Genomic DNA, 14,018 nt, shown 5'->3' with positions numbered 1-14,018 from the left:
CAACAATCCACAGGCACCTCAGCTACTCCGCTAAATGTATATATATTTTTTTTATCTCAGTAAATCAAAGGAGTAAAAGTAATCACCTTTCATGGTTTTATCAATTATGAGGCATGTGAAAGTCATGTAGAGACTCTTTTTACACTCTACTGTTTTTATAGTGTCCTTGTGCAGACAGTATCAAATAATCATCTGTGTATTTGCATTCAAGTTAAGCAGGACATTTTCTCATGGGACACACCCGATCAGGACAGTGAATGAGAGAAAGACTTCCATCTTTATTAAAAACAATATTTACATAACAATTCATATTTTCAATCATGTGATAGGCCTATGCCTTATGGCATGCAATGGCTGACTCACGTGTAAGGCAAGACATACTAAATACACATCAGGATTAGTAATCCATTCTTTTTGAAATGCAGGACTACAAAAAGGCACTTAATAGTTTTTTGAAATATTGGTTATAGCACTGGCAATTCTGCAAGATCATCATTCAAACCTATGCCTTGATGACTTCATTAGCAGGGCTAGAGTATTAAATGTGTAACATATTTAAATATTGACATGTCTGATAAACAATAAAACTGATATAACAACTGCATTTTCAATTTATCACAACACTTTGAGAAAATCCATTCGCAATACTCACTTGTACAAGCAGTCAGAGAAACAGGAAATTCAATCAATATTTCTGGGCATTGAAATTTCTGAAAATACATGACGTAGGCAACATTTCCATGATTGTGCTAAAAACTATTTTTTCACAAGTACAAAACATACTGATGTTATTTTAACTCATCCCATTCATATTCAAGTTGAGGTAAATATATAATGCATAAAATTACTGTACCAATCAACTCAACATACTATTTGTTTAGTCAATACCATTTAACAGCAACTTATCATTTCTGAAATGCTTGGTTATTTTCTGTACATTGCAACATTAAAAATTCCTTTTTTCTTAACTAAATAACAAGTTCTGCAACAGTCCGGCAACATACTGGTGGCATTTGTGAGAGTGCAGCAGAGTGGAGTTGAGGCCATCCTCACCTCCTCAACCACCACTGCACATCTCATGATGCTGATTGCTATGGATCAATACATGTCTCCCTATTGCAAACAGACTGCTATACAGGTACAGATTGTTGCCCGTGGCACAAGGCCTAACACAGCGGGACTTGGAAAGGAATAGCACCAGAGATAAATTAACTTAGGGTGTAGTGTGGTAAACTAGGAAGAGCTGATATTAGACTAGCTGTGTATAGGGACTCTCTGGGTCAAGGTGCATTGATGAGCAATGATGTGGATCTGCATACAGTCTAGCAGCAACAGGGAAACCCTGTTATGGGTTGTAGGGTGTGTCATATTAGCCTTATCTAGCACTCACACTCAAGTCTCTTTGGGGCGCAAAGAGGGTTACCCTCGCCTCCCCCAGCACTGACGGAGCCCAACTAATCAGGAGGGGATTCCAGACCTGACCAATCAGAGAAGTCTGACCTAGTTGGCCTTTGAAAGGGAATCTCTAACTGAAACGTCTGAGGTATTGAGTATGTGCCTGATTGCTGAGTCTTTGCTAGAACTAAAATCCTGTAAAAAGATCATGCTTAATGCTTATAGTAAGCTTATAGAATCACCATATTATGGGGAAGGTAGAAAGACTACAACTGAGGTCAATTATTGGCAAATGAAATAACTTCTTGCGGTTAAAACCATTACCAGCAGACAGATTAAAAAAATCCACTTCTATTCTCAAACATAACATCTGTAATGATTATCACACCCAACAGACACTGAGAAGAGTAAAACAATAGAAACACACAAACCAGCAGAGACCATCATTTAAAAAAATAAAATAAAACCAATAAAAATAATAATGAACTGTATTTTCACTATAATATCCTTCACACTGATTAACATCCTATGCCAGAAAACAGAAAAAGACAGCAACCACGTGATAATCACAGGACAAGACCTGCTCAGTTGAAATCTCTGTCTGGGAACATGAGAGGGGCGATGAGGGTCCAGAGGTAGAGACCCAGACCCAGCCAGCTGGAGCTCATCTTCACCCACACTGCTGGCATGCTGCTCTGCATGCTCTGGGTCGTAGTGTCTGGTCTGAGGGAGGACAGAGGGGCGACACTCTGGTTTAGTAAAACCAAGTGAACATGTCAAGTCCACAGAAATTTATCTACACATATTTTTCATATTGTGAAAGATAGATTACAAAAAATCACTATGGTGAATGAGTATATTTATACTTTTTTTTTGTTTTTTTGAAGCTGTGACATTGAAGTTAGGCTCAAGAAATAGAGAGCTTTCAGGTGAAGTGATGCGCCCTCTGGTGGCCATATTGGAGGTCAACAACTCTTGGGCAATGACGACTGAGAACAGCTGATTGCATTTAACTTGAAACTTAAGGCCATATCAACAGCACCAAATTGACATGGTTAAATTCTGTGCGTTTTTGTCTCAGGATCATTTTGTCACTGATGCATCTGGACTATTTTGTGATTGGACACTGTCAACCTGTTGCATCTGCAAAAGATAAAAGTTTCAGATGCCTTTCTTTTCCTAGCCCTCTTGTTGTATATTTATCCATTATTTGCATGTGGAAAATTCTTCACTGGACCTCCAAGATGGCAGCAGCTGTGATTGCTATATTTCTGACACGATTTATGGTAAATATCTAACTTAGATTCATGCATATGAATCTGCCAGGGAGAGATACTTACTGGTACCAGTTGGTGAGGGTCATCATGATGTACAGAGAGGCCAGGAAGAGGTGAAAGTGGAAGAAAGAGTAGCTGTATGTGACGCCCTCCTCCTCATTGTCCACGGCCCTTCGGATCCCGTCCTCTCCCACCTCACCTTCTCCACCTGAACCTCCGCTGCCCTCCTCTGTCTGCATCAGCTTGTTTACCTGGGTGTTACTGGATGAACGGATACTGGGGGAGAGAAAAGGCATGGGGGATAGAGTAGTGTGAGACAGAGTGAGAAAACAGAGGGAGTCAGTTTTCAACATTGCAGTTCCATGAGGGTAAATACAAAAAAAAAAACACAACAGAAAATGCGCTGGAGTTATCTTTGCTACACCTACCTGGCATAGAGAGTGCAGAAGAGGAAGATGATCAAACCAACGATGCCCTGAGCGTCCCACCACTGCACCTGTCCCGGGGTGCTGTCGGGGCCCGGTTCAGTGGTGTTGACGTTCGACACTAGACTCAACAGGCTGGGGTTACACTTACGATCTAAGACATCATCACATACACACACACAAAATTAGACATTGTATAATAGAGGAAGTAAAGAAAAACAAAGTGACCCTGTTTACACCTGGTATTAACATGCTTTGGGCATTTTCTATCCTGATAAAGTCTAAAAATCCAGGTGTAATGCACCCAAGACGCACTGAAGGAGCCCAAAAATGCCTCAGAAGCTGGTCATTTCCATATTAATAAAGTGTAAATGCAACAACATTTCCAATCCATATATACTATACAATAACTCACTTAAGTTGAAATGTCTGTTGTGTATTTAAGTGTATTGCCTAATTAATTGTGTTTGTCCTCTGTGATAAAGAAGAACTAGAAGAACAGCTGTTGCCTGTGATATGCTAACATTATTAGCAAAGGATAGCAAAGGATTATTAGCAAAGGAAGAGCATGTAGTGTTACAACATTTCAATAGAGAAAGTTACCAGAATGATGATGCACATTTGCATTTTGCAAGGGAAAGAGAATTCTATGTGGATAGTTGAGATGCATTTTTAATGCCATATGTAAATAAAATTCAGATTTCTATGTCTAGATACAGGACAAAAGTTAAAGCATAACAGTACTTATGCAGTCTACCACTAACACTACATTCACCACAAGCTTGTCAATTGTTTTTAAAATAAAATTTGCTTGGAAATGCAGATCACAAATTATGAGGCAAGGAAGGTCAGCAAACTATTAGCACAAAGTAGCTGTTCATTCGTATATTACAGCTTATAAAACTCACCAGTGTAATCAAAATGCTGCAGTAGCCAGGACAGCAAACATAGATATTCAAAATACATGCAAGTATAATCCCAAATGAGTGTGCAACAAAAGCCATAGAGGAGAGATGATAACTGTGGAATGAGACAACAGGAGACTCACTTGGATTGTTGGTCATTGCAGACCAAGTGACATACATGGTGTAGAGGGAGATGAGTGAAGCCTGGAGCAGACCAGAGTGTGGCTGGGCTTCCTGTAACATGCATACATACAGTATTAGAGGGTTTGATGTAGGCCACACCACTGTGCCAGTGACTCTGTAAAATATAACCTGTTAGAATTTGGTCAGTGCACCCGCTTTGCCCCAGACACAGCTGTGTATGATGGAAACTTGAGCAGTTTGCATCAGCATTGCTAGAGCCAGAGCTGTTATGGATATGGACCTTTCCCAGAAAACCAATGGGAGCCATAATAACTCCAGAGTGTCATATTTTGTGACTATATTTCCTTGTATCCTTGTTCCTTGTTCCTTGTCTTTTTTCTCTGGTTGAACCCTAAATTCTGCCAAATGTGTGAAACTTTGATTAATCATGTTAAGAAAAAACACTCAAGCAATATTTTGTCTTTACCAAAGCCATGAAAGAATACAGCCGATTTATGATTTAGCAAAGACCTTTTTCAAATGAATGACACTCTTGACAGTTCACACCCTCATCAAAACCCACTGGTCTCTCTCAAGTTCTACATAAATGTTTGGATTCAGAAATATCATGCATACAAGCTAGTACTATGTAAAGGTATTAAATTTGCAGTAATCTCAAATTGTGTATTTAGTGCATTCTATGCAAGCATATAAGCACATTTGAGCTATTCATGGACAAAGGTCTGACAAGCTTAATAAACAGCAAAATGTAAACAAACCTTTGGCTGCCTCAAAACAAAATTGTCAAACTAGTCATCATTGGATGTCAAATATTGTTAGCCCTTGCATCAAAAGCTCACTCAATTGAGACTGGAAACAATATATTCAATCCAATTAATCAATTCATTAATAAATCCAGTAGTGGAGCAACAGCCGTTAAACATGGAGTGCCATACTACATTTTACTTTGGCGAGTTAAGGTTGCACTTCTGGCTCTGCTGTTAATCACAAAACCTTTTCCTAAAATGAGTTAATAATAATTTGCGAAGTATAACTGCTCTCTGCTGTACCTGTACTTTGGGCAGGATGGAGACAATGGAGATGATGATGCAGAGGATGAGGTTGAGGCTGATGAAGACCTTGTGCTCAGTGCAGTCATCAGGCTGCGTGTAGTAAATGTAGAAAAGCACCACAGCAGTGAAAGCCAGGGCATAGTGGAGGACGGTGAAAGACAGCAGGCCTGGAGGTTACAACATGGAAACCTTGGGTTAAGACTGCAAGTGGTAGACCCGTTTACAATGTATTCAAGGATTAAGACAAAACCTTATTCATATGATTAATATGTAGCTTAGTGTGACATGAATCCTGCCATCAAAAACCAATACGAGAACACCTGTAACACCTGGCTTTAAGTGAATACTGTACCTGCAAACCAGCATTTGTTGTCACTGCTTTCAGCATTCTCCACCCACACCTTGTTCCAGGAGTGGGCAAAGTCGATGAGGAGAATGAGCTGGATGAGAATGAAAACAAAGGATCCCACCACTCCAAAGTAAAACCACACTGCGAAGTGAAGAGGAAACGGACAGAGCAATAAGCATAGCTGATCACATTTCCTCAAACTGTTCATCAACAAAAGATATTTCTCCTGTCTGAGCCACTAATTAATGATCAAGTCAGTGTCCTCAAGCTACAAAACATTGCTGTTTAACTTAATTTAACAATGCTTGTTAGTACCAGTATGAAATGTTCCATCAGGGATGAAAAAAGCTCCCACTGTTATCCCAAACAGGATCAGAAACTTAAAGAACCAGAACCTGGGGAAAAAAAACAATTTTAATTACAAACCCACCATCACAATGGAAGTCAGAGTGAACAGCAACACGTACAGAGATGAAAATGCAGATGGTAAGGAAAAGCCAGCTAAATAGTTTCATCCCTGAACACATGTATTTCATATAAGATTCAACCCATAAGAGTACTCACCCATTTTGGATAGCTGCACGTGGGTCTTTGCTGCTACGGACACGAATCATGATTGCGGCGAAAAGGAAGAAGAAGCAGGCCATGGCGAAGCACATACGGTACACAGACTTGTAGCCCACAATGACGTCGCACTTAACCTGATTTTCAAAACCTGGTATAGTACTTCCACCCTGGCAGAACCCCGGGATCTACAAACCCGCAGGAAAAAGGCAGAAAAAAACATCTTTCAATCAAGCTTTACTAGACAGCGATTACTAGAAAGAATTTGTAACTGGATTTCCTTGAGTGTACTTGAAGGTAACCAACAGGGGATTTTCCCTCTTATTGTTAAATTATAAAATACCTGTGACAACAACCACTGGCACTATGCTCTATTACTCCTGTTGGCTGTTTACAATGGCCATATTATTTTATTTCCCTTCTGCTATGCTTCTAATGTGTAACTTATCAGCTTATCTCAGGGGATATCTCAGGGGATTTCACAGGCAGTCAAGCCACAGACCAACTTTAAAACGGCTCATCACAGTTAATTCCAACCAAATATTAGCAAGGTAATCCTATAGATAGCATCTGTAAGGAAGAACCAAAGCATACAACACAAACCCTTTGCATAGTTACAGAAATCTACTGGTAAAGCAATGAACAAAATGCAATAAATCCTGAAGGAGATAACATAATTGTATTAGGGGAACAGTGATCTCACTTTTTGGAGCTGGGCCTCCATTCCGGGGAGAATCATAATGACAGACACCATGGTCCCCATCAGCAAAAAGAAGGAGAAAACGAGCCGAGTGATGGTGGAGTTATTGGAGGAGGGACAGCAGCCACACAGCAGGCATGGTGCTGAGCCACACAGACAGGAGGCCTAGAAGGGATGGAGAGAGAGAGAGAGAGAGAGAGAGAGAGAGAGAGAGAGAGAGAGAGATAAAAGCTATTGGCATTTAGTCTGCTGCTTTGGCAGATAACCAACCATCATGATGTTAAAATATTAATCGTGATAGCTGGATTTTTAGAATCCATTAGCCGCTGTGGCCTGGGACGTGAACAGTAAAAAGTTTCCTACACTGGATCTAAGTCTACGAAGAGCTTCACCCACAACTGAATGATTGACTCGACTATCTCAAAGTCTAAATCCAAATTCCCACCTATTAACATGGGCCTGTGGTAATTATATTGTATGACGGAAAACTAGGACATCAGACCGCACTTTCCCCCTGGCTTTTACGATGTAAGTTACGGCCTGAAAACAGGTTAAGATGATCTTGTGACATTTCTTTACATTGTTTCTACTGTTCTGCGTTATCGCTAGCTGCTTACTGTCATGGGCTCATACGGGCGCTGTTGCTGTCCAAGATCAGGAACAGACACCTGTATGGTGATAACTATCTGGATATCTCCAGTGCAAATAATGATGGCCTGTCCCTGACACTTCCTCAATCATTACCATGTTGTGGCCTGGTGATTCACTAGCATGATAAGCCAACTTCCTTGAAATATATTAATGTATCCCTGTGTAAGATGTGGCAGCTAGCTACAGCTATTTATATTACGTAAACGTTTTAACTTCAGCTAAAGAGGTTAATAATAATCGCTAGTCTCAGCTAAACAGCTAACGTTAGCTAACGTTAATTTAGCTCGACGAAAGTAAACAAAAGCCTTAACGTTACGTTATTAATATTCGTATTGACATAGATACTTACACAACTGGCTAAGGAACACAAGGCCAGACAAGCCCCCATTTTGATATCAAAACGCTGAAATCAGTAGTATGGTCGCGACGTCCTGCTGCTAGCTCCAGTAAAACCTGCTTTCCCAAACAACCTGACAGACAGAAACACATAACGAAGGCAGGCGTTCCCGTCTGGGTTTTTCAAAATAAAAGTCCTCACGATAAAGCTTCAGAGTAATAGACCTAGAAAGTACCAATGGCGATGCAATGAACATGAACAAAGTGAGCGGAGTGAAAATGAAATTGTAACAGCAAAAAAACAACAACTGCATATTAAATTTAGTTGCACAGACCTATTTTTGAGGATGAGAACACAAAACCTACGCTAACCTAAGGCCTACCTTAAATTACGTTGTTACTTGAACTGTGTCTGATGTTGAGCTACCAATTTATTTCAGCCAACCGAAACAGTCCAGCAAGTCTCATTATATGTCTACGGCTACAGCAACAGCCTACAGCAAAAAGCCTCTACTGTTGGTAGTGCGCCGGTAGGCTAAAGTTCATTAATAATGGTTAGGAGCGTTCAATTGCAACAGGGGATATTTCACGACTCACGAGTGACATATTCCTTAAAGAAGCATGCTCTGGAATGTCTGTTCCTTATAAGTAATAACACACTATATCAGGGACTATATATCCAGAGGTTATTCCACAACTAAGTGAAAGAAAATTAGCAGTTTGCACAAAACGTCTATGGCTCCAATTATATACTGCGCCATACGTCATCTAGTGGGCAAAGTTATAACGTTTTTAGAGTGTAAAATTGTGTAAAAGAATAAAAAAAACACTGATCTTTGAAAATGCATAGGAAATGCTTGCAGGAAAAGCAATGACCTATCTCCATGATGGCTCTGACATGATTAATTGCCATGCGTTACCTAAATGCTTGGTTCTTTTTCCTTTGAAGGGTGTCTGACAGAAGCCACCGGCACGTGAAGGCTGCTCGGCAGAGCTCAGGGGCTCGAGACGCCAGCACCCCGGACAGCTCCTCATACCAACCCAACCCGCCACACAGACGCAAGTCCCCAGGAATTTATACTATATCAATTGTCCCCATATTCCTTTTTGCAGAGATTTCTCCTAGCAAACGTGGATCGGTTCAACACCCCCGCATGTTTTCGCTTTGGTTCTTTCCTGAGCATACACGCTCTACTTCACACCAATTGACTTAAACAGCCAAGATACAATATGTCTCTTCGCAAGGTTTTCTCCTTGCTGCAATCTTATAATTTCTTGCCCGGCATGAAGGTGGGACAGCTACAAGGTTAAAGTGCTTCTCCTGCTGTTAAAGGGCGGCATTTCCACCTGGTAAGTAGGCTAAACCAGCAATTTGAACATTCCTTAATTAACCCAGCACTGAATCATGTATTTGACGCTTGCACTGAAGTTGAAACACACGACTAGAATCATATCTTGGCAATATCAGAGTCGTATTTTATAATCTGATTCGAAACATCGCTGTTTTGCATAGTGTGTTAGAAAAGGCGATGGATCTGCATATGCATCTAGATTTAAGTCAGGTTTATAGACCAATTAGTTATAGCCGTGCCTGTTGCTAAGCTGTCAAAGTATGAGTTAACGTCAGCCTGTCAATATAAGCACAAGGGTCCTGGTCAATGTGCCCTTGTGACCAGGTGAAAGCATGATCTCATATAACCTACTGCAGCAGAGAAACCCCCAAATGTCAAATAGCTTATGCAATGTGAATTCTACACAAATGGCAATTCTAGGCAAAACTACCACGATTTAATTCAATAAAAGAAGAGTGAGAGACAAAATATGAGAGCCTGCTCATAGTTTGTCTTTGGGGGAGGCTCTTATTTGGACTTGATCTATAATCAATATATGTGAACACTATAGAAGTCTCACAGGTTTATCCCTGACCTCCTGAGGGGATTTCTATGACAGATAGGCCTGGTGATAACACCCCATTAAAGGAGGTAGACAGAACTTTTTCAGGGGAGTGATTCATCTCAAACTGTTAGGAATCTCTGCATCCCAGAGGCATTTCTGTCTGTGTTTATTTACAGTGTCACCCTGACAATGTTCCTATCACCGAGGTCTTACATAAGTCTCGCAGGGAGAGAGATGTATCTGTGCACTCAATTCCAACAGCACACACAGCCTTATCATGGGCATTTTTGTTATGCTGAGAAAGGATTTTGTATGTTCACAAATTCAGAGAATAGGCTATGTTCACAAATAAGTAAATCATTCTTATTCACAGATGTCACCATAACAAACACAGGATAACCAAAGTGGCTGATCTTGTAATTAGACATGTCTGGACAAAGCTAAGGATCTTGGCCATGAGAATAGATGAGGCAGAAGGGGAAAGTTAAGCTCAGATAGTAAGGATACAGACTCGGGATGCATTTGGTCCACAGCTTATCTACAGCAGAGCCTCCTGTTTCTCATAATCCCCAAACCTCATGCAAAATGTATAGCCAGGCTGACAGGATGAAAGAGAGGGGTGGAGACCTTAACTGTTGTAGAGCTCTGATGCACATGAAGCCAGCCTCCATGATTCTGTTATCGGCTTGACAAGGAGAAGATTTTATTGGTATTACAGCCTAAAATAAACTCAATGAAGGTATATATGAATACCCAAGTCACAAATGCAAAACAAGATTTATATTACCTGTAATATACTCAGCATGTATGGGTTTTACTGTTTAGTTTAACACATGGAATGTACAGTATAGTGTTCATATTGGCATTGGTTCCACCGTAAACATTATTTACACAGAGACAAACTCTTGTAATGACATGTTACCCAAGGATATGTTAATGAAGGCCGCATTGGGGTTTGTTGTTTGAAATCTGCAGCACGCTTGTTTTTTTTATTCCTGGGGCCACTGCAGTTGTTTGGCTTCTTGAAATAGAAAGCAAACAGGGGGTGCGTCCTGTTCACTACTGCTCGTTTCCTCTCCTCCCTCACTACCACTCGTCTCCTACCAGGGAGTAACACGGAGGAGGCGAGGAAAGTGAATGAGAGAAGGAGGAGAAGTGAACAGAATCGGGGCAGTTGTTTCCTTCTATCATCATAAGCTAGGATTTTAAGTGTTGCTAAATGAAGATACTTAATCACCCCGGTTTTTGCTTCTTTACACTGGTTGTCAGTTAGTTTTAGAATCAATTTCAAGGCTTTACTGTTACTTTTAAACTTGACAAGGTTTGGCCACAGACTGTTTAACCCCCTATGAGTGCAGTCTGAGATCCTCTGGCAGGGCTTTTCTGATGGTTCCTTGGTCTAGACTAGTATCATCATTTAAATCTCTTCTTAAAACTAATTTCTATAAATTTGTTTTCTTTCAATAATTTATCTTAATCTTCCTATCCTTTTTATTTCCTCTGGTCCCCTGTTTTATTTATTTTATTTTATACTTTATACTGTTTATTTTATTTTTATGTGAAGCACTGTATTAACTCTGTTTTTAGATGAGTGCTATATAAATAATGGTTATTATTATTTTTCCATTCCAGGTGGCACTGTCACATATACTATATGGTTTACACTTTTTAGTTGAAGGAACAACAACATGGTTCCCATAGCACAACCTGGCCAAATTTTTATCAATTGTTTTGAATGTCGTTCTTTGTGTCATCATAACCTAACACCGTTTCTAGTGTAGATCTCTCTTGTGGCTTCTCTCTTGCAGCCTGTTGAGGAACACTGAGATGACCGAGGCGCCTGTGCTGGACTTTGCTTCTTCAGGCCGCACTGGGCGCAGAAATGCCTTGCCGGACATCCTGGCCTCACCAGCAGGCGTCAACCCGGTGGATCTGTCCCTGAAGCTGGCAGAGTTGGCCCTAACAGGTGGGGTCGTTGCAGGGTCAGACACACACACACATACACACATCTGGTCTTGAGCACGTGCACGGACATTAAATAACAAAGTGCATCATCTTCCCCTCTCTCAGATGGTCCAGGTGGGCCCCAGTCGCCAAGTACAGTGGACCCTTCCTCCACTCCCACCGGCAGCACAGAAGGGATGGAAGCCTCTTAATGGATAAAAATGGTTCTATATGTCTTGGAACCCAAAACACATTTAGCAAAGTACAACTTATTTAATCAGGAAAGGAGACTAAGAACACATTTTCTATACCCCATCAGCCTGAAGGAGTTGCTGCAAGGGTAGGGAAGGTTAAACACCCATTCCTGAGAGCTGCAGAGTAATACCACAGTTTTGTCCTGTTGTAGTAGCTCCGCTGTTGGGTTAAGAGGTCAAATGCCTTGTTTAAGGACACTTGGGAAGGGCAATCAAGCGAGGGGAGAGCACTTTTATTTTTTTCCCCATGGTCAGAAGTTCCCCAGCCAGTCCAGGGACTAAAACTGGGGTTTAAGCCTTCGGGGTAACAAGCTCACTTCTCTAATCATTGTGTTCCTTCCCAACAACCATCAAACTGTTCGACTGGAATTTACAGACCAAAGATGAACAATGCAGTATGTTTGAGAAGGAATGAGATAAAAGTGCAGGGGAGCAAAAGATGCAGTTGTGACAGTTTTAATGATTGTGATGGTTTTATTTGATTATCTATTTTCTTTTAATTGGAGGATGATTTTATACAAGGATTTTTTTTACAACCAATCTATTGAGAATAGTTATGATGTATGAATTTTGTGCATGGTTTAATTGGGAATTTCTATAAAGAAAATAAAAAAGAGTACATTATATCTGTAGCAGAATAAAAAGGTCACATCATTGTTCAGTGCTATCAAAAAAAGTGTAGCGCATGAATAAAATATAGATTTTTGGATGTGGTGATGATAGATAGAACAATAATCTTTTGATAGAACAACAATGTTCATTCTCTACTTCTTTTGCAAATTCTAAATTCATATCAATTCATAAACAATAATGATAGTTACTAAACCAATAACCAGTCGTTTCAGTCAATTACTGAAGTTGTTATCATATTGTAGTTTACTGGTAAACAAATAAACTGTTGACACAGTGTCAGCACTGATCTGAAATATTACGAGTAAGGACTCATTATGTAATCATGATACTGTCCACTTCACAAAGGTATAAATATCATCTGTTGCTGAATTTAATTAAAATTCTACTCAATCAGTAGCATCAAAACAAAAAGCTATTGCAATCTAGACACACTTCCATAATACTGCAGTAAGATCACTTATATTGTGAGTGAAATATCTTTGTTAACTGTTAAATATTTTTGGGTCCTATATGTTGAATAAATACTCTATTTTCTACACAATTGTCTGTGCATTGTTCGTTTCTGACAGTTTCTATCCATCTATTCAACACTAGGTGGCAGCATTTCCTCAATTACACTACTGCCAAGCAGTATGGTAGGTTACTATGTAAAACATACAGTATTTCAATTACGAAAGATTCATAAATATTCAAGGATAATATGACAGCAGAATATTAAGACAGTCATCATGTTGGGTTTCACACAGAGCTCGACGTCTTCACTGAACATGTTCCTGCACAGAAAAATTACACTGTAAAACATAAATAAACTGTGTGCTTTTAACTGTGAGCAACATCAAGCATCCTAAAATGCAGGGAGTGCATTTAGGACATTTTGGGAGACAGTTTGTCTGTGATTTAATGTCCCAGTCCCAGCATGCCTCGCACCACACCAGCCCCGGCAGTCAAATCTAATCTATCAGTAGAGCAGCATTAGAGAGCTGCATTCTAGCCTGTAACTGAACTCTGGTGCAGTTGTTTCTGGAGTATTTTGGGAGGAGGTTAACAAACAATTTATTACATTGTTACAGATGTCAACCAATTCACTAAGATGTTTGTGTCATGTCGAAGAAGAAACATGTCAGCCTTACAGCCCCGTTAGATGGTTCATAGATATAAAAAAACAACAACAACCTTTTCAGGTAATAATTCGCATTTTCGTTGATGCTGTAATCAACACTAAATCAGGTTGAACACAAAAGGAGAAAGATATATATATATATCTTGACACTTGGATCTATTGCTAATGTCTTCATTTATGACTGTTTGACTCTCAGTGCTGGAGGGTATTGGTTGAACAGAGGCATCTGGTGTTTTGGATTAAAGGAAGTTTAATTAAAGTAAGATCCTCCATAATGTCAAACCCATCTGTGCCACTCTCAATGACCACAACAACTCCTCGTCCCTCAGCTTTCCAATGCCACTGCATAAAGTGCTCATTGGCAGTAGAATGA

The 14,018-nt window shown here is 40.0% G+C and overlaps 1 protein-coding gene across 1 annotated transcript; it reads right to left on the bottom strand.

Annotated features, from left to right (window-relative positions):
• Positions 1-264: 264 nt before the first annotated feature.
• On the bottom strand, positions 265-7,932 carry serinc2l (serine incorporator 2, like). The gene is made up of 10 exons (XM_071525430.1): positions 7,812-7,932; positions 6,815-6,976; positions 6,112-6,299; positions 5,863-5,942; positions 5,551-5,688; positions 5,196-5,365; positions 4,146-4,236; positions 3,101-3,251; positions 2,736-2,948; positions 265-2,118 (listed from the first exon to the last, which is right to left on the bottom strand). Exons 1-10 carry the CDS (start codon positions 7,848-7,850, stop codon positions 1,980-1,982), a joined length of 1,371 nt encoding a protein of 456 aa, XP_071381531.1. The 5' UTR covers positions 7,851-7,932; the 3' UTR covers positions 265-1,979.
• Between the last annotated feature and the right edge of the window lie 6,086 nt (positions 7,933-14,018).

The sequence above is a fragment of the Centroberyx affinis genome, unplaced genomic scaffold, assembly GCF_046629955.1.
Source record: "Centroberyx affinis isolate AG114_WGS23_722 - 3 ecotype Tasmania unplaced genomic scaffold, CSIRO-AGI_Caff_v1 ptg001293l_1, whole genome shotgun sequence".
In the NCBI taxonomy this organism is placed as follows: Eukaryota; Metazoa; Chordata; class Actinopteri; order Beryciformes; family Berycidae; genus Centroberyx; species Centroberyx affinis.
Note: the sequence above shows the minus strand (reverse complement) of the source record. Positions and strands in the feature narration are given on the sequence as shown.